This window comes from Pseudochaenichthys georgianus, chromosome 8 (assembly GCF_902827115.2).
Source record: "Pseudochaenichthys georgianus chromosome 8, fPseGeo1.2, whole genome shotgun sequence".
Classification (NCBI taxonomy): domain Eukaryota; kingdom Metazoa; phylum Chordata; class Actinopteri; order Perciformes; family Channichthyidae; genus Pseudochaenichthys; species Pseudochaenichthys georgianus.
Genome location: NC_047510.2, coordinates 14,001,346 through 14,022,554, shown reverse-complemented (window position 1 = coordinate 14,022,554; position 21,209 = coordinate 14,001,346). Strand labels below are relative to the sequence as shown.

The window sequence follows — 21,209 nt, the reverse complement described above, 5'->3', positions numbered from 1 at the left end:
GGTGTGGAGGATGAACTGATGGTACGTACTGTGTTGTACTCTCCCTCGATGACCTCATCGCTCTCTGTGGACTTGGCCGTCACCTTCAGCCTGCCGGGAGATCCTGCCTCCAGCTCCTCCACCTGACACACACACACACACACACACACACACACACACACACACATGAACCTTGGTGCTTCTGTCCAATGTCTCGCTGAGAGAACACCCTTATGATGCAAGAAGGTACGACAATAGATCTGATGCTGTAAAATCACACAGTTCAAAGTAGGGCTGCTCGATTATGGCAAAAATCATAATCTCGATTATTTGGGTCAATAATTGATATCACGATTATTAAAAACGATTATCCATTTACTTTGAAAACATCCATTCATTGAAAAAGATATGTGAACAGAATGTTTTTAACAGTTGATTACCCGGAACTTTAAGTATAATTCAATTGAAAAACCAATACAAATTTTAAATAAATAACCGTTTTATTTCGATGTTGTTTTCATAATCGTTGCAAGCCAACATCGAAATTGAAATTATTTGAGCAGCCCTAGTTCAAAGTCTGCTGACCACCAGTTTCCTTTTCTACCAATGAAAGTAAAACTACTTTAATCATAAGCTTTCATTTCAAACGGCAGCTAGCCATATTGAAATAATCATGCTTTCATTATCTGTCTCTTGAACCTACAGTACACACGAACCCTGACCTTTATAGGGACATATTTGCGGAGGAACTTGACTCCGTGCTCCTCCATGTGCTCCCCCGCTCTGTTGGCCATCTCCTGGTCGAAGCCCCTCAGCAGGATGGACCGCACCATCACGGTCACATCCAGACCCAGACCGGCCAGGAAACCCCCGCATTCCAGAGCCACGTAGGACGCCCCGATCACCAGGGTCTTCCCCGGGCAGTGAGGCAACGAGAAGAGGTCGTCACTGAAGGGGGGGGGGGGGTAGAGAGAGAATCAGAATCAGATACAGGTTTATTACCAGGTAGGTTGACACGTACGAGGAATTTGACTTGATAGGGTGTCAAACAGGGTGGACATTTGTAGGGCTGTACCCGAATATCCGAATATTCGTTCGAGTACTATTCGGGTTTCAATTTCGTTATTTGGCAGCCGCTTTGCACTGCACCAAATTAAATGTATTGAAATCTCCAATATCAACGTAAGAGCTTGTGCCTCTTCGGGGGGTGCTAACACTTAACCATAAACGTTATAGTTTACTTTCTCCGTCTTTATATGTAGATATTACTTTTTCTCCGTTAATCTCCGTCACGTTGTTTCCATAGCAACAACAACTTCCTTTCAACAGCGCTAACTCTCCTTCAAAATAAAAGCATGTCCATACAAAATGGGAAGCCAAGCCAAATTACACTTGAGACATACAATTGCAACGAAAGTAACAAACACAATATCCTTTTTAATTTCAAAGAACACAAATTGGGTTAAATTTAACAAATAACTATAAAACAACAATACTGTAGAATAACAAAATGAATGCCGTGAATAAACCGGCGGAATATTAGAATATCTATCAACTGCTGATTACTACCGATTATCCGGAGCCCGAAAAATGGTATTCGGGACAGCCCTAGAAATTTGCAATTGAAAGAGGCCATATTATGCATATAAATAAATATATATATTAAGGTACGGTACGTATTTATATAGCACATTTTCAGACACAGAGGCCATTCAAACTGCTTTACATTAGGGGTGGGAATCACCAGGCTCCCCAAGATACGATACTATCGCAATACTTAAGCCACGATACGATAGTATTGCGATTCTACGATATGCCAAGTATTGCGATACGATATACTGCGATATATGATTGCATGCTATATTGGGTTCCAGTGTCTGTATTGACGCATGTCTTTGCATATGAAGCAGGTGATGATTGAGTTATTTTCTTAGCTCGCTCAGAATTTGATGGGAGCCAAGCTAATTTGGATTTGCAATATGAATAATTTATATAATAAAATATCACCACGCAAAGTATTGCGATAATATATCGATTATTTGCCCCACCCCTACTTCACATCATCCTCAACTCTTCATAAGACAACAGAAAGGAACACACTACCTAATTGAATAACAGATTCATAAAAACCACACATAAAAGAGATACAGAATAGTTTAAAAACATTGTAAATACGGTAGGTGTTTAAACAAGTTAAAGTGGACCTATCATGCTATATTTGAAACATATATTGTAGGGCCATACCTATATAAAACATGTCTGAAGTTTTTTTTTCAAAATACCAAACGGATCATGCCTTTTAGCCATGCCTCATTTCGCTCTATTTGCAGCCCTGTTTTAGCAAGGGCTGATTCTGTGAGAAGTCTTCTTCGCTGCTTTCGTGGCAGACTACAGCGCCACCTACAGGCCTGGCATATGTACTACAGCGTCTCCAGCACTTTCGAGCTGCAATGGCCGTGGCTGTCTCCTCCTGATTAGGTGGAGAGTTGCCCATATAGGCGGAGCTCCCTTTTTCAGCTCCGTTGCAGCCCCGTTTTTAGAGATTTGGGTATGGAGGAAAAGAGAGGGTTGTGTTTTCTGACACTTGGTGAGTTCCCTGACACACCGGGGACACATATTCATGTATAAAAAACGTACAAAAGTGCATTTTGCATGATAGGTCCCCTTTAAAAAGACTTCTGGGTAAGCAGCTGTAAAAAGTAGTGTTTTTAGCCTCGACTTAAAAGAACTCCGCGTTGGTGAAGATGATGTAATAGGGGTTTCCCTTTCATGTAGTGTGTTATAAAGGTTTTAGTGCATGGTAATGGTCTGCAAAGGATAACATCCCTGTGTTCCCTCCAAAGGGAGTTTCTCTCTTTTTTAACAAGCATGGAGACATGTCACAGTAGAGGCACAAAATACAAATATGAACCTGAAAACGCTCCTATATTTTTCAAGTATAACACAAGCTGCTGCCATCGGACAGTTGGACATATTTATATTGCCAGTAATAATGTCTGCTTTGGCTACACTGACAGCTATAAAGTATTTTCCTGTATATTGTTGGTTTAATAATAAAAACAAACGCCTTTTATGACGCCTTAAGTGTCAGAGGTCCGAGCACAAACCCATACAAAGATATGAATATAATAAAAGACTGGCTTTCAACTATATAAATTGATTAAAGAGTAGTGATACAGCAGCTGCTACGCAAAGAGATATCATACTGTCTAAATGCATTGACAATCATTTTTTATAAGCCTGCCTATTAGTTAATTTTTAGCTCAAGGTTTAAAGGACTAAGTGAGCAGCATTAGACGATTTACAGGTTGCCTAATCAGCAGCATAATCACTGAAGACACATATTACATAACATTTACACAGATGGGAGATTAATGGATAACAAAGCCACAGAGGACACAAGCACCTAGAGGATTAGAGGGTGTGTGTGCTTTCAAAGATAACACTCACTATTGGGAGCAGAGGTCGCGTTAACCGAATATTTTCCGTCAATGACGGATCTTTTCTAACAATGACGGAATAATCTGAAAGCAGTCCATCATTTTTGACAGATTAGAACACAACTCGGAACAGCGCCAAAATGTCCACCAGCGGCCCACATTACATCACATCTCCATGCCCTTAAAAGTTCTGTATGAATCATTAAAACATGAATGAATCAACATTTGCTGCTCAGTACCCAAACATAAATATTAAATATGTCTCATCTCATCATTAAAACATGAAAAATAAAATGACGGGTAATAATGGATTATGACGGAAATCTTACGATCCTGTCCGTCAAAATGACGGACAACGAAAAAGTCTAACGATTGGGAGAGACCCTTTTTAGACACCTGTGACATGTCGCCATGCTTTAATGTTCAAAAAGAGTCCTCTCCTGCTGATGTTCAGGTGTATATCAGTATGTAGTGTCTCTGCTTTAAAGAGTCCTCTCCTGCTGATGTTCAGGTGTATATCAGTATGTAGTGTCTCTACTTTAAAGAGTCCTCTCCTGCTGATGTTCAGGTGTGTATCAGTATGTAGTATCTCTACTTTAAAGAGTCCTCTCCTGCTGATGTTCAGGTGTATATCAGTATGTAGTGTCTCTACTTTAAAGAGTCCTCTCCTGCTGATGTTCAGGTGTATATCAGTATGTAGTGTGTCTACTTTAAAGAGTCCTCTCCTGCTGATGTTCAGGTGTATATCAGTATGTAGTGTCTCTACTTTAAAGAGTCCTCTCCTGCTGATGTTCAGGTGTATATCAGTATGTAGTGTCTCTACTTTAAAGAGTCCTCTCCTGCTGATGTTCAGGTGTATTTCAGTATGTAGTGTCTCTACTTTAAAGAGTCCTCTCCTTCTGATGTTCAGGTGTATTTCAGTATGTAGTGTCTCTACTTTAAAGAGTCCTCTCCTGCTGATGTTCAGGTGTATTTCAGTATGTAGTGTCTCTACTTTAAAGAGGCCTCTCCTGCTGATGTTCAGGTGTATATCAGTATGTCGTGTCTCTACTTTAAAGAGTCCTCTCCTGCTGATGTTCAGGTGTATATCAGTATGTCGTGTCTCTACTTTAAAGAGTCCTCTCCTGCTGATGTTCAGGTGTATATCAGTATGTCGTGTCTCTACTTTAAAGAGTCCTCTCCTGCTGATGTAGTAACCTATACAACACACTAGAGTTGGGGGGAAAGCCCAAAAAGCATAACATTAATAAAATAGGCCCCCCCCTTTAAATATAAGGGTGTAAATGCAGTGTGCTCTCACCTGGTGATGCAGAACTCTTTGTCTCCGGGGATGCCGAGGTAGCGCGGCCTCTCACCTGTTGCTATGATAAACTTTTCCGCTGTGTAAAACGTCTCCTTCCCTTGTTTATTTGTCGCCTGTCAGAAAATACAAACGGGAACTCTGAGTTATTAATGAAACTAGGAACACAGAATTAAAATCATCCAGCAGAATATTGCCAATTATCAGTCAGAGGATTAACGGATTACGTACGGCTACACTTGCATATTGAAAAAAGTTATCCTGTATATTTTTACAATATATATACACACACTCAAATTAGGTTACGGATTACATTTCTTACAGGTAACTAGTAATTGTAATGGATTATATGTTTTAAAGTAACCCTCCCAACTATGTGCAGGTGAAACTAAAGATGCTATGAAGCAGGAAAGCCAACAACAACACGGTTGAAATGAAAAGGCGTTTAAGATTTAACAACGCCTTTTAAAAACAAACAAAACACCACGACAGGCTGGCCAACATTTCAATCCATCAGTCATTTTCTTGGCTAATCCGGTGGAACCAGCTAACCCAGTTTAACATCTGTACAAAAACATGAAAGCTCCCTTTTTAAAAAGGCTATATTCCCTTTGAATACGGCCGCTCTGAGGCTAAACTTCGCTCATTGATATGTACACATAATAAAGTCTGGGCTAAACTCGACGTTTTAAGGGTATTTAAAATTGTAAATCAAAACAATAACCAAACAGAATCATACGGTCAACAAAAGAAGCTAAGCTACCAAACCTCCGCATACACCAGGTGCCCTAAACACCATCAACCACACCATGTGACAATCACCGGAAACAACCCATTACAAGTGTGTGAGGTACTAACAAGGTTACTTCACAGATGTGGATGAATGATGTGAAATATAACCAAGTGTTGAATCAGACTTTAGTTCCACCTGGAGTAAATCCACCAGCTACCCTGCAGTCTACAAAGTACTTCAGACTAGCTGCACCTTCACCAGCTACTCTGCAGTCTACAAAGTACTTCAGACTAGCTGCACCTTCACCAGCTACCCTGCAGTCTACAAAGTACTTCAGACTAGCTGCACCTCCACCAGCTACCCTGCAGTCTACAAAGTACTTCAGACTAGCTGCACCTTCACCAGCTACTCTGCAGTCTACAAAGTACTTCAGACTAGCTGCACCTTCACCAGCTACCCTGCAGTCTACAAAGTACTTCAGACTAGCTGCACCTCCACCAGCTACCCTGCAGTCTACAAAGTACTTCAGACTAGCTGCACCTTCACCAGCTACCCTGCAGTCTACAAAGTACTTCAGACTAGCTGCACCTCCACCAGCTACCCTGCAGTCTACAAAGTACTTCAGACTAGCTGCACCTTCACCAGCTACCCTGCAGTCTACAAAGTACTTCAGACTAGCTGCACCTTCACCAGCTACCCTGCAGTCTACAAAGTACTTCAGACTAGCTGCACCTCCACCAGCTACCCTGCAGTCTACAAAGTACTTCAGACTAGCTGCACCTTCACCAGCTTTGAGAACACTTTCATGATCAATCATTATTAAACATATCATATATATTATTCTGAGATGGACCAATCTGCACAACGACTACTTTCACTATATTTAGATGAGAATACTTTCCTACTTTTACTTGAGGAACATTTTGAATGCAGGACTTCTACTGAAACAGAGTATTCCTACACTCTGGTACTTCTACTTTGACACAAGCACACGATCTGAGTACTTCTACTTTTACTCAAGTACAACATCTGAGTACTTCTACTTTTACTCAAGCACAAGATCTGAGTACTTCTACTTTTACTCAAGTACAAGATCTGAGTACTTCTACTTTTACTCAAGCACAAGATCTGAGTACTTCTACTTTTACTCAAGCACAAGATCTGAGTACTTCTACTTTTACTCAAGTACAAGATCTGTGTACTTCTACTTGGTGTTAACAAATGAAGATAATATACCAATGAACACAGGCTGCCACAGCACGTTGGCTCCTCCCCCACTTTACCTTGACTTTGTGAGGTTCGATGAACTCTGCGTAGGCGTTGACGTAGTTGACGTTCTTGTCCCTCAGAGCCACTCTGTAGCCCCAGTTCAAGGAGCCGATGTAGTTGCTCACCGCGTCCTTCATAGTGTCCCAGTTGTGTTTCACTGAGAACACACACCTCCATTATTAGCATTCAGAATACCTTTATTAGTCCCACAGAGGGGACATTTACATTGTTGCAGCCGAAAAGAGACAAAGACAGCTTAATGTTACCGAAGAAGCACATTATTAAAGATACAAAAGATAAATCACAGTGGAGGAAATAAGCAGAATTCTGGTTGGTTGCAAGAGGATCAAATACTTATTTCCCACAGCTATACACAAATCAATTTCTATCATATATATAATATCAATTTCTGGATTTCATTTTTGATATTCTTACTCTCACTGTTAAAATAAACCTACCATTAAAAATATAGACTGTCCATTTTTGTGTAAGTGGGCAAACTTACAAAATCTGCAGGGGATCAAGTACTTATTTCCTCCACTGCATATTGCACATATTGCACTTCTGACAAGGCGTGCCTCGACATTTACCGCGGCAGACCGGTCCGATGTCGCCCCTGCGTGACCTCCGGGGTCTCTGCTGCTCTGAGGCCTCACCTTTCTCGTCGATCTCCCAGCCGAACTTTCGAGCGTCCTGAATGGCGGTTCCCAACATGGCCGTCTGATGCATCAGCTTCTTGGGGATGCAGCCCACGTTCACACAGGTTCCACCCAGACCTGAACAACACATGGAAATACTCAATGGTGCTCTAGGAGGAGATTCAGGTGTTGGGGGGGGGGGGGGGTTACCTTGGTTGGTGATTGGCTAATGCTTACACAAGCCAACAAAACTTTATGACATCATAAAGTGGCCAAAATCTGATCAGCCCATTTTCCGACAGGTTTTATTAATTGTGTTCCTTTCTGTTGTCTTTGTATTAAGTGTTAATGATGATGTAAAGCACTTTGAATTGCCTCAGTGTCTGAAAATGTGCTGTATAAATAAACGTACCTTATCTTACCTAGCAATTGGAAATGATAGATAGATAGACATTCATTCAGACAGATAGATAGTCAGATAGACAGACAGATAGAATTGGAGGATGTGACCCTCTTTAATGGTCACACAGACATGCACACAGTGAAATTTGACCACAGGGCAACACAGTAGCAATACGTTGAAATAATCAATACAGAGAGTTAAAGATACTCCGCATCACGTGCATCTATACTAGGGGTGGGAATTTGAAAACAAATGTATATTAGAATATTCGACCCCCCAAAAAACGGTTAACATATCCTAAAAAAAAAAAATTGGGTAAAAAAATAAATACATTTTTCAAGACCTTTTGGAAATAAATAAATACATGTTCAAATAAGTGTAGAAACTAGTGCTGGAGCGACGCGTCGACGACTTCAAAATATCGTCGATGACATATTTCCGCGTCGACACACACACGTGGGTGTGTAAACAAAGCAACAAGCCGTTCGCAATCGCACTTCAAACACAATGGAGACTGAAACGGCTACCACCTCCTCCTCACAGGATTGCGCACGAAGCCCTCAAACGAAAACATCTCGCCCTAGGTCTTCAAAAGCATGGGAATATTTTAAAGTTAGTCCAAAACGCAAAGATATTGTCATTTGCAGTCTTTGCCAAATGGAGTTGGCATATCACACAAGCACAACGGCTCTGTTGGAACATTTAAAGCGGCAGCTAGCTGCGGTGGCTACCATTAGCAGCTAGCATTTGCTCTCCGATTTTTTACATACAAATGGAATTATAAATTCAATATTTGTTGTATACATAGACGTTAAAAACCTATGGATTAACCGATTCAGCCGCGTTTTAATGCCATTGAACACGTCTTTTGATCAGATTGACAGCTACGGTGGTGAGACGATCTCCCTAGAAGCTCTGTAAAGGTACGTGTTGTGATGACTGTATTTGCTTCCCCTGTCGCGAGTCCGGATCACTGAGTGATGATACTATATACCTACATAATCTGTGGAACCTCAGCTTTAATCGGATATCTTGTATGTGCAGCTACGATGAGTAATAAGGGTACTTTTATCTTGAGTTCTGTGCCAATGTCCGTTAGCATTTTTCGCTCATGGGTCATTTAGATGCTTCTTATGAGACTTGTGTTTTGTTTTGGTAAACATGTTTTGTATCGTCAATTAGCTGAGATTATTTCCGTTAATCTGGTATAACACATTAATAGGTTCTTAAATATTAAGATCCCCTGAGACACAGTATCGTGAAAAAATCTTTTTTACATTACTTTTTTTTACATTACGTTTTTTATGAATTGAACAACAGAAAAATAATCGTTAGATTAGTCGACTAATCGATCAAATAATCGCCCGATTAATCGTTTTCGAAATAATCGTTTCCCCCCAGCACTAGTAGAAACCAAGTCGAATGTGTCAAATGTATTGAACTGGTGATCACAGTTTGACAGCTATAGGCCTACAGCTTTCATGTGTGGAGGCGATTCAAAATCAGCCCAGCTGTAGAGAAGACCCTCTCAGCTGGAACGGTATAGCCAGGTATAGCAAGGTATAGCATGTATATAAGTTTAATTAGGCATAGTTTGACCTCTACACCGCACTCACTAACCCGGTCGAAATATTTCCACACATTACTCCTTTTTGATGCCATGTCTGTAGGACTCTTCTTAGAGTGTAAATAATTACCGGACTATGACTGGTCAAATATGTTGAATACCGGCAAAACTAAATCTCTGTCAAAATGTCTATGTACTTTGCCGCCACATACGGTTGCCAAGCAGCGCTTATTGTTGTTTAGGCTGGCCTAAACAACAATAAGTGTTGACAGGGGGGCGAGGAAGCACGCTCATGAGCCGTTAGCGCCGGAACCTCGCACCGGCTGCGGAGCACATTTGCGCCGCATTTGGGCCTAAGATGAGGTTTGAGTCTGCGTGTAGGGAGGGGCAGCAGCCGTATCATTGGCTAGAACTAGCTAGATCTGATGGATTTGGACATAAACACGAGTGAAGTATAACCGGACGAGCGAGAGAGAGAGAGAGAGAGAGAGAGAGAGAGAGAGAGAGAGAGAGAGAGAGAGAGAGAGAGAGAGAGAGAGAGAGAGAGAGAGAGAGAGAGAGAGAGCAGCACCTGCAGCTCTGCCCGCTGTGAGGGACCGGTGAGCGGAGCAAAACACACCATTAGACGTCACCTAACACATTTAGCTATGGCACTGTCGTATACATTGAATTATTCAATTTGATAATATGTAATCAACTTAGGCATCCCTCCGGAAAAAAAAAAAAATATATATATATTAATAACTCATATTGGAATACCTGAATAATTTCGAATATTCGATTAACCGTTCCCATCCCTAATCTATACAAGTATCCTTGAAATGAAGCCTCTTACCCCAGGTGGTTCCCTTTGGAGTGGGCACCACATAGTCCAGCACCATGGCCTTCTTCCCCAAGGCAGCAGCTTCCTGTGATATCACAGTAAACATTATGTATAGGTTTCTGCAGACTGTTTGCAAGTTAAAGAGGACGTATAACGCTCATTTTCAGGTCCGTATTTCTTGCTTCTAATGCGACATGTTTATATGCTTTAATGTTCACATAAGGCTGCCCTTTGGGATCTTAGCCCGTGCACTACAGTAAATAACACTAGGGGAAAGGGAAAACCCTAAAAAGCAGATCAGGGCTTCTATATATTTTTGTGTACTCCAATTTAGATTAGGTTTCTTTAACGAGGGGTCACAACATGTAGAAGGTCTCAACTCCCCAAAATCTACATGAGAATATGAAAAACAGAACATATAGGAATCAAATCAATATTAACACTGAGAACGTAAAGTTATATTTAAGGTCTTCCTACATATTGCAAGAATACAGTCCAATACACTTAGGACACATATCCACATCAGGGCTTCTTTAATGAATCGAAGAACAGTGTGAATGTGTTTGATGGAGTCACCTTCGAGCAGGCCAGGCCTCCAGACCCCCCCCCGATGACGATCAGGTTGTAGTCGTACGCTTCAGTCTCTGCGAACAGGAGCTGCTGCAGGCTGCCGTCTTTATGAGCCTGACAGGAGCATCAATCAATCAATACAGCGTTCAATCAAGACAGCAGTTATTCTTTCAGAGACTCGTATCAAGTGTCGCTGAATGACTATCAACATCACATGTTTAAGAGGCATGCTCATAACAGCCGTTTTAATTATTGTCCCAGTACAAGCGGTGCTATTTCAATGACAAGTTAACAAAATGGCTGCTGACGTATTTGGTCATTGTGCCATCAAGTGCAGTCTAGAGTTGCAACGATCAATCATCAGAATAATAGACAAGAAATAATCCAGCATGCTCGTGAACTGTTAGTTCGCCGGAGCCTCGCAGCGGGGTTACTTCGGCGTGCAGAATTGCGCCGCATTTGCACATGACTGATGTGCAGCAACGTGCGACTCCTGTTTCTCGTAAGGTCTCCCTTTCTGTCGGTCGCTCGCTCGCTCGCTCGCTCGCTCGTTCGCTCGTTCGTTCGTTCGTTCGTTCGTTCGCAGACCCTTCGCGCGATAGCAGAGCGAACGGGTACAGGAGGCGTAGAGCCAGGGATGTCCACTAGTTAATCGATCGTAGATGGCGTCGCGCTCGCGGACGGATACAAAAATATACTTTGGCGGCTGTTAATATAACACAAACAAACCGTTACCGACAGCCCTAATGAAGTCAACGGTAAAACTAAGGCTACGTTAACCAGCCGACCGTAAGAAAGATATATAAAGGATAGAACAAGTAAACAAACATCTTGGGTGCTTTTTAAAACTTAACCAGCACAGTGCCAGTTCGACAATAAGTCTCGTAAAATCAGCAGAGAGTTCCATACAACATGTTAGGGCTGTACCTGAATATCCGAATATTCGTCCGTTGGAGTACTATTCGGGTTTCAATTTCGTTATTCGTTTTGTTCCCGTTTTATTTTCGAATTGATTGAAATCTCCAATATCAACGAAAGAGCTTGTGCCTCTTCGGGGGGTGCCAACACTTAACCATAAACAGTATAGTTTACTTTCTCCGTCTTTATATGTAGATTAGGGCTGCAACAAACGACTAATTTGATAGTCGATGAATCTATCGATTAATGAAACGATTAATCGACTATTCGGACTATTATGCCTTGCACAATTTCTCAAACGCTCTGATTTAGCCATCAACTTTTAGATTTAGCTTGAAGTTGTTTTAGGCATGTGGAAACTAGCAATGAAGACAATAAAGATGAATACTTGATTAAAAAATACATATTATTAAATTAACTAAACAAATTGTTTACAAAATGAACATTGCTTTTCATTTAAATTAAATAAATAATATTTCACATCAAAAGAAACAACAGTGTTTTAGCAAATAATAAATAATGTGATGACAGAACTGTAAACGGAATAGCTGAAACTTTAACAAACTAACTAACTCAGTTTCCTCAAATCATTAACCCATGTTTGTATAATGTAGTTAACTCCGTGTGTTGCTGCTAGCATACAGAACACCTGACGTGGAAACGTTACTCGTGGACGGGGCTACAGAGCTGCTAGAAAGACAGTCGAACCCGGTGCATTCCTCCGTCTGGATGGGGAGCACTTTTGCTAAATGTTTAGACGAATTGCTCGTGTTACCGCCCTTACATGCTAAACTCTTATTGCACTTTAGGCAACGAGCATCGAGACGGGTAAAGTTTAACCACACCTCGGAGCGCGTTCTCTCCTCAGTGTGTTGCTGCATGTAGCAGCCGCGTGTGTGTAAACGGCCCCGCCCCCTCCCACACAGACCAGGGAGAGAGATCTCGTCTGATCGAAAATACATCAGACGCATTTGTTTTTTTTTTACATATTATAAACGAGCTGGCGACACTAAGACTGCGATATAATGTTTTTGTATCAATAATACATGACATATACTTTTTAAATGTCTCCAGTACCGATAACGTTGTAGCTTAACGGCGCGTAAAACGCACGTGATGACGTCACCAACGAATCGACGACTGAATTAGTTGGCAACTAATTTGGTAATCGATTTTAATCGATTAAGTCGATTAGTTGTTGCACCCTTAATGTAGATATTACTTTTTCTCCGTTAATCTCCGTCACATGTTGTTTCCATAGCAACAACAACTTCCTGTCAACTGTGCTAACTCTCCTTCAAAATAAAAGCATGTCCATAAATAGGAAGCCAAGCCAAGTTACACTTAAGACATATACAACTGCAACGAAAGTAACAAACACAATGCGATATCCTTTTCAATTTCAAAGAACACGAATTGGCTTACATTAACAAATAACTGTAAAACAACAATACTGTAGAATAACCAAAAGAATGCCGTGAATAAACCGATATACACGTGGTGAAGAAGTTCACTGCCGATTGCTACGTTTACTGTCCTTGTGTTCCTCGGTTTGGACACGCTGCATTTCACAAGGCATGTTTGAGCAAAAACAAGACGCTGAGATAATACTTTGTTGTCAGATCAAGTCTTAATAAGTATTTCTTGCATCACTGCAGCTCCATTTGCAACGTCAACAAGGAAACAGAAATCCAAAATACTATTGCAACCTGTAACGGCGGTGATCTCTGGGCCCATAGATCTCGGCCTCCGTTACGGGTAATATAGCACTAAAAACATTGCACAGTAAGCATGGGAATATATGTAATTTATGTAACTAGTTTGTCTGTCTCTGTTTCATGGTTTTATTCTGAAAAGCGTTTCCCCATGTCTGTTGCTGGATTGTGTGCACCTGGTGCCCTGTGTTGTCTCCTCCTCCTCCCCGCCCCTGTGTCTAATTGCTCCCCCCTCATCTGTGTCTTGTTAGTCAGTGTGTGTATTTAGGTGCGGTTTTCATGGGAGGCTGGTAGTGTGAGTGAAATCCTTGTGGGTGTGGTCAGGGAGAACCAGCAGGATTGAGGCTGTGTCATGTGTTCATGACTTAATAAATGCCCACACCGGGTTGTATTTTGGACGTTCTGCCTCTGCCTCCTTGCTTGGTCGGGCCGCTCAATTGTCAGCTTCACACAACCACTGCAGACAAGTTCAAGGCCCTTTAACGGACATTTGGACTGGGATTTAACTCTGTATTTAATTGGAGGATTGACTCGGTGCACAAAGAGTGCTTCAGTCTTACTTTATTAAATTATGAGTGGGATGAAAGTAGTGGGTTCAGCTTCAATTCGAGCCAAATAGACTTGTTGGTTCATTTAAATGAACCACTTGCTTGAGTAACATGTCCCCTAAGGAGATATGCAGGTGTTGTATACCGGGAAGATTGGACTCTCTTTAAGACATTTAATAAGATCACCACTCCTCACCTGCAATGTTTTGTCGCAGCCGCCCACGTGCGTCTTGTTGATGAAGACGCTGGGAACACTTTTCTGTCCGGTCATCTCGAGCAGCATATCCTGGTAGTTGGTTCCATCCTCTAAAACAGAAGGGTTGAATTAGTGTTAAAAAGCAACCTAATATTGCCGTTTAAGAATGACAATCATTTAATACATCTGCTTTTCATATGATAGTGTATGAGTATTAGACACAGGACAGGCCTAAATAGCTAAAAGGGGGAAGCATGAAAATGTGTCTTATAATCACAACTTCCCGTCTGTGCTGACATCTTAGCTTCTTGCTACACACACAGGCTGTGATTAAACTGTTATCTACTTTTCAAAGTGTGCAAGTAGTCAGTTAAATGTGTTACAGTCAGAGTCTAATAGTAAAGCAAAGCTGATGAGTTTAATTTCCATATTAATTTAAACAGGAAGTCAACTGGACCTTTGCTAAGAGGTTAGTGACATAATCTTACACTTCATTAACAGTGAATATATTTGTTTACACACTTATTTTCTTCCTTAGCAACAGGATATGACTTTGTTAGGTTCCCTTGTGTGGTATAATTTGCCTCCGATATAAATGTCCTTACAATTTAAATACTGTGAATCTAGCTGAAGTATTACATACTGGAAAAACATTTCTTTAGGGGAGGTCAATTGTATTCATAATAGAGATTAAGTTGGTTAATAACTCAATGATTAAACATCTCCATATACTTCTTTTAACAAATGTGAAACTGAAATTATTAGCTCTTACGACAGAGCCGTTTCCTGAGATCTGGCACGAGGCCAAGGTATCTTCAGGGAGTGACTCAGCATTTTCTGCTGCTGCAAAGTACAACACCATGGCTGTAGCATGGAGGAAAACATCCATATTTAAGCTAAAACCACGGAAATGTAAGTTATATTAACATCCTATTCAATTAGGCAAAGTAATAGGGGTATCATTTGACTTTACACTCCAGAAAAAGCCCGTCAGAAGCACTCAACTAAACACTATAATGTAAGCAGATAAAGACAATTGTTATGAGTGTTTAAGGTAAAGTATTTGTCAGAAATTTCTCACCTATAAGATCCAACTCCATCGCATTAAACTCGAGTTTCAGCTCTTTGAACAAGTCTTTCACCTACAAGATAAAATACATTCATTTCTTCAGTCACATGTTACAAATACTCCAAATTCATCATTCAATTAGTAAACAAGCTTATTAAAACCCTTTATTCATGTCAATTGTTGGATAACATCGCTTGGTGTGTAAATTATGAAAGAAATGAGCTGTAAGAAACCCAGATATTTGCACATTTACTTAAGTAATCTATCAGAGTACTTCCTCCAACACTCTTTATTATGCAAGTTTGCAAACGTTTATTAGGAAATGCGAACACACTGCTATCTTGATCAACTTGTATCAAAAATATTTCTTATTCAACCCCAGCAATTAGACGGAGCCCTAAGTGGTTATATCATCTACTCAAAAATATTATTATTTTGTACAGCTTATATCATTAAACTGATCCACTTTGTTCAGAATATAAACTTTTTTTTTTTTACATATAGCATGGGTAAATCACAAAAAAATAAAAACATGAAGAAACACAGATACTAATACTTTAAGTATTTTGATGCCAATACTTTTGTGCCTTTACTTGAGTAACATTTTGAATGTAGGACTTGTACTTGCAACAAAGTATTCCTACACCCTGGTACTTATATTTTAACTGAAGTACAAAATCTGAGTACTTCTTCCACCTTTTCTGAGACTTGTGTAATGTGTTGTAATCTGAAATGCATTTAACCTCAGTAGCCGCTGTCTGTGGTAACGTGACAGGATGACGCAGCAATTAGACGGAGCCCATTCACTACTTCATGGCAGTAGATGGAAGTTTCCCAGCCAAGCAAGGCCAACTTAAATAGACAGAATAAACCGTTTACCTTCACACAATACGGGCAGTAGCTCTTACTGAAAACCATCACTTGGTTGGAGTCGATCAGCAGCTGAATCTGGGATTTCAGATCATTCTTCCCGGTGTCATTTTCGATGGGAGGCATTTTTCAAGGTGTTTCCGTCCGCCTGCACAGGGGCAAGCTTCGATAGACGGCTGGAGGAAAACGTTAAACCGAAGAAACAATCTTTTAATAAATCCACCAATGTGTCCAGGGACTTTTATCCAGGCGGAAATGTAAAAAAAAATCGCCGGTTGTAACCTCCTCGGTTCCTGTCTTACTGCCGTCAGCCGCCTGTCTACACACCGCGCCAAACCGCTCTGAGCATTTCTTGGCGTGCTGCTTTGGGAGCACTCGATTTGGGTCACCGTGTGTAACGGCTGTTGCGTTGCTCGTCATTGCAAACAGGAAGAACTCCACCCACGCGGAGGAAGTCGTACAACAAAACGAACACACCTATAGAAACGTCACAGACTCGCCTATTTTTTTTTTTCGTAGAGCTTTATTGGAAAATGCATGACATTACATTACATTACATTGCATTTAGCTGACGCTTTTATCCAAAGCGACTTACAATAAGTACATTCGACCAGGAAGTCATAAAAAGCTTTCAGATACTTAGAAACAAATACTTTAAAGTAATCAAATAAAGTGAAGTACATACAAGGGCTAGGGCTTTTTACATAAATAATATTTTTTGTTTAATTGCATTTTTGTTTTTCATTCATTTTAAAGGGCTTTAATTAGAGGAAGAAACTCATTGTGGAATACATAAAATGTAGGGAAAAGCAAAATGTTTATTAATTTATTTAATAAGACGCGTTTGTAGTGTACTAACATAAATAAATACGATGAAAACTAAAATAAGCAGCCATACAGGCGTCCTTCTAAGACAGCTAACCCTAAACTGAGATACAAATGAAGCAAAGAAGACAACACGTAATTTGATAATAATAATTAAGTGGTAGCTCTGAGCATTTCAGGTTTCTATTCCTACATTGGTGTGGGTTCATGTGCAATAATCAAGTATCTAGCGCCATCTATTGGTTAAACTAGCCAATGACAGCAGGTGGATTGTGTATCCCCATACGAGGTCCCCCGGGAAGATTTTTTTTTTAAATACTGAAGTTAAAAGCATCAATCCTTCTAGTCAGAGCGGAGCATGTCACCTGACTATTCCCCGTGTTTTTGTTTTTTATATATTTCTGTTGTCAATTATTGTCTTTTATTGTGATTGTAGTAATGTGTTTTTATTATACATGTACAGCACTTTGGCTCGACCAAAAATCGCTTTTAAATGTGCTATATAAATAAAACTTGATTTGATTTGAACTTTGAGAGCAGCATTAAGAGATATGGATATGGAAATCTTCTATACCACCTAAAGCATCTCAATGGCTTAAAGATCTAATGTTGTACCTGAACTTGGAGAAGATTAAATATAACCTGAGGGGCTCCTCCAAACTATTAGAATCTGTCTGGGGCTCTATGACAGCCTACACAGCTGAACTTAAGACACTACATTAAGGAGAAAGAGGGGGAACTACGAATGTATGTTTGTTTTTTTTCCTTTGTCTTTTTCTTTTCTTTTTCTTGTGTCTCTTTTTATATTAATTTTTTATTTATTTATTTTTATTTATTTGTTCTGTCTTTGTATACATGTATGTATGTAGGTAGGTACGTGTATGTGCATGTGTACATGTGGGTATACATATGAGTATATGGGTACAAGTATTACTATTCTTTCCCTTATCTATACATTTTCTTTTAATATTATCTTCTATATTACTTTACTTTTACCTATACAGGTATCTATCTTATTTATTTAGTTAGTTATTTATTTTACTAGCTAGGACCGGGAGGGAGGGAAAGGGGAAAAATAAATAAAAATATTGACTGTATAAATGTAAACTCATTGTGCCTGACTCAATAAAAAAAAAGTAAAAAAAAAAAAAAAGAGATATGGATACATCTCTCAACACCCATATGAAATTGGAGTGGAGCAGTACAGTACTTAAGTAAATGTGCTTTGTTACTGTCTACCGCTGTTCATTGTTCAAGATTGAAATGTAAAATGCATGACGGTTTCTGCCTCTCTATTCACAGGTAGCCTTTCATACGTGATGGTGGCTTCATTCTCCCATTATCCTCCACAATCTGTCTAGAAGTATGTTTTAGCATCTGAATAGAGCCATCACATTTTGTTTACAATGTGCCTTTCACACTTGACGACACCCCGAACGAATGGCACACACATTACAGGGTATTGTTTTGTTATGAATGCTTATTAAACAGTTGAATCCATGGTATTAAATCCAACTAATTGTGAATTTATTTTTTAAAACATTTAAGGAACCCCCGGTGGCTGCAGAATCCGCCTCCCATGGCACCAGCAGTGACACCTGGAACAGCACCCCTGAGGGGAGAGACAGCAAGTGCATTTCGTGGCATCTGCAGGCAGTGGCAAGTCCTTCCGGCATATGCCACAGAGGCCGCTACTCTGTGGTAGCTGTGGCAAGTCCTTCCGGCATATGCCACAGATGCCACAACTTGCCGAGGCATCAATCAATCAATCAATCAATCAATGTTTATTTATATAGCCCAATATCACAAATGTTACATTTGTCTCAGTGGTCTTCACAGTGTGTACAGAATATCAGTATGACAATACGACACCCTCTGTCCTTAGACCCTCACATCGTACAAGGAAAAACTTCCGGAGAAAACCCAGTTTAAAGGGAAAAATGGGAGAAACCTCAGGGAGAGCAACAGAGGAGGGATCCCTCTCCCAGGACGGACAGACGTGCAATAGATGCCGTGTGTAAATTGAAAATATAATACATTTGCAACATAGGTAGTCCAAATGTTTGGAAATGCATGTGTGTATAATAGGAAGATGAATCCAAGCATCTGCCGCTGCTCAACGGGAGTTGCCACAAGATGCCAGAGTAAGAGAAGGTTTACTGTAGCTGCCACTCGCCTTCCGTGGCAAATGCTGCTATTTAAACCCGTATTTATCGTGTAAAATGTCGCTGTTTAGGCATGACTTTATCGAACTGATCTGTACACAGGACTGATGTGCGATCTCTGTTTTTCAAAAAGATTATACATTATCATTTCTATTCAATTTTACTTGGAGCATGGTTTGCTAAAATAAACAAACGTGCTATATTTATGATGAAATATTGGCGAGTGAGGGTTGCAACGCCCTTGGCAATTGTCGCTTCTTGAGGGGAGTTTCCACTGCTTGCTACGATAAACCAGGTGTAGCCTATGACTAGTAAAGACACATACAAACATATACATATCTGTATTGACACAGCAATGTGTACACTGGTGTTATTAGACTTGGCTACAGACTTAGGGCGGCTGTAACTGATTGCAGTTGCCACTGCTAGTGAGATGCTAAGGTTTACTTTATAAATTAGGCAAAGGACTTATATTTGCCCCATGCCTTCAGCAGCAGCAGGCCATTCACTTTGATGTTATCCCGTTATGAAATGTCATCATTTCGACAATAAAGAAATGCTATAAACGTTATCTTGCACGTTTTATCGAACCATCTCTCTCTCATCTGCGTGCGGGGCCTCACAGACATGCTGCTGCGCTGTGCACACTCTTATTATACATCCATGTGTGCACACAGTTCTGCCGGTAATGAATATTAGGATACATTTTGTGAGGAAACTTTTCCACCAATAATTCCAATAAGTATTCCAAAATGTATTCACTTCAGGTTTACGAAAGTAACTGTATTCGGATTAGTTGTTTATCAAATGTAACGCGAGCTGAATACAGTTAGGCTACTTGGTTTTTGTATTCTGATTACGTAACGCCGTTACATGTATTCCGTTACAACCCAACCCTGTGTACAGATCATCAGTCCTGTGTACAGATCAGTTCGATAAAGTCATGCCAAAACAGCGACATTTTACACGATAAATACGGGTTTAAATAGCAGCATTTGCCACGGAAGGCGAGTGGCAGCTACCGTAAACCTTCTCTTACTCTGGCATCTTGTGGCAACTCCCGTTGAGCAGCGGCAGATGCCTCGGCAAGTTGTGGCATCTGTGGAAAATGCCGGAAATACTTGCCACAGCTACCACAGAGTAGCGGCCTCTGTGGCATATGCCGGAAGTACTTGCCACAGCTACCACAGAGTAGCGGCCTCTGTGGCATATGCCGGAAGTACTTGTCACAGCTACCACAGAGTAGCCACCTCTGTGGCATATGCCGGAAGGACTTGCCACTGCCTGCAGATGCCACGAAATGAGCCAGGCCCTACTGCCTGAGGGAGCCCTTCCTCTCTGATGCTGAGTCAAGGCCCTGCACTCCCCTGGCAGAGTCCACCATCTGTGGAACAGAGTCCACACCGGCACCGCTCGGAGAGGGGCCAAGCACACTCAGTCACTTAAGCACTCCAAGGCTTCGGCGAGTGAAGCGCCGCAGGAAGATGCTGGATGCCATTGAGGCGTCAGAAACGTTGATGCGCACGATTGGCAGGACCCTGGAACATTTACGTTCGAAGGGTGAACATAATGACAAAAACATTAGTGCGGTACTGGCGTTATCAGCCCTTGGACTGTTGCTTGTGAAAGCAGATCTAAAGAGGCGGAGGCGAATAATTAGGAGAAACCGCACTAAATGGGTGAAATCGTGGATGCGACAGCGACAAGCTCATGGGGCTTTCCCGTACTTCGATCAGAAGTCGCTATGCGAAACAGTCTGTCATGGATGAGTCTTTTCGGTGTGTGCGACTTTTTGGTTAAGACGCAGGAGGCGACACAACAATCGGGACCGTGGTCGGGACGTGTTCTTTGGTGTCAGTTTGTAACTTGATACACAGTTTAGGATTCAAACTCCTCTCCACGATATTAAGGCACAGGTGGAACGAGTATTCAAACTCTTTACTTGAGTAAAATTAGACACCATACTGTAAACAAACTCAATTTCAAGTAAAAGTACTGCCTCAAGAATGATACTTTACTCAAAGTATTTAAGTGAGATTAGGAAAATGTACTTAAAGTATTAGGAGTAAAATTATTTTAAAGCAAAATCAGCAAATCTTTACATTTAAAGATATGGAAATGTGACATTTTTGTAACAATAAACTTCACCCACTCAGTGTTTTAGTTACTTCAATATAATGT

General features: G+C 40.7%; 1 protein-coding gene across 1 annotated transcript in view; it reads right to left on the bottom strand.

Annotated features, from left to right (window-relative positions):
- The window catches only part of txnrd3 (thioredoxin reductase 3), a 30,966-nt gene extending 14,590 nt beyond the window's left edge, over positions 1-16,376 (bottom strand). The window contains exons 1-10 of the mRNA XM_034089060.2: positions 16,048-16,376; positions 15,181-15,241; positions 14,100-14,209; positions 10,729-10,836; positions 10,165-10,237; positions 7,378-7,497; positions 6,736-6,878; positions 4,720-4,835; positions 702-927; positions 30-122 (exon numbers count right to left, since the gene is read on the bottom strand). Of these exons, the coding sequence (XP_033944951.1) occupies positions 30-122; positions 702-927; positions 4,720-4,835; positions 6,736-6,878; positions 7,378-7,497; positions 10,165-10,237; positions 10,729-10,836; positions 14,100-14,209; positions 15,181-15,241; positions 16,048-16,164 (1,167 nt within the window). The 5' untranslated portion in view covers positions 16,165-16,376. The remainder of the gene's footprint in view (positions 1-29; positions 123-701; positions 928-4,719; positions 4,836-6,735; positions 6,879-7,377; positions 7,498-10,164; positions 10,238-10,728; positions 10,837-14,099; positions 14,210-15,180; positions 15,242-16,047) is intronic.
- Positions 16,377-21,209: the final 4,833 nt, after the last annotated feature.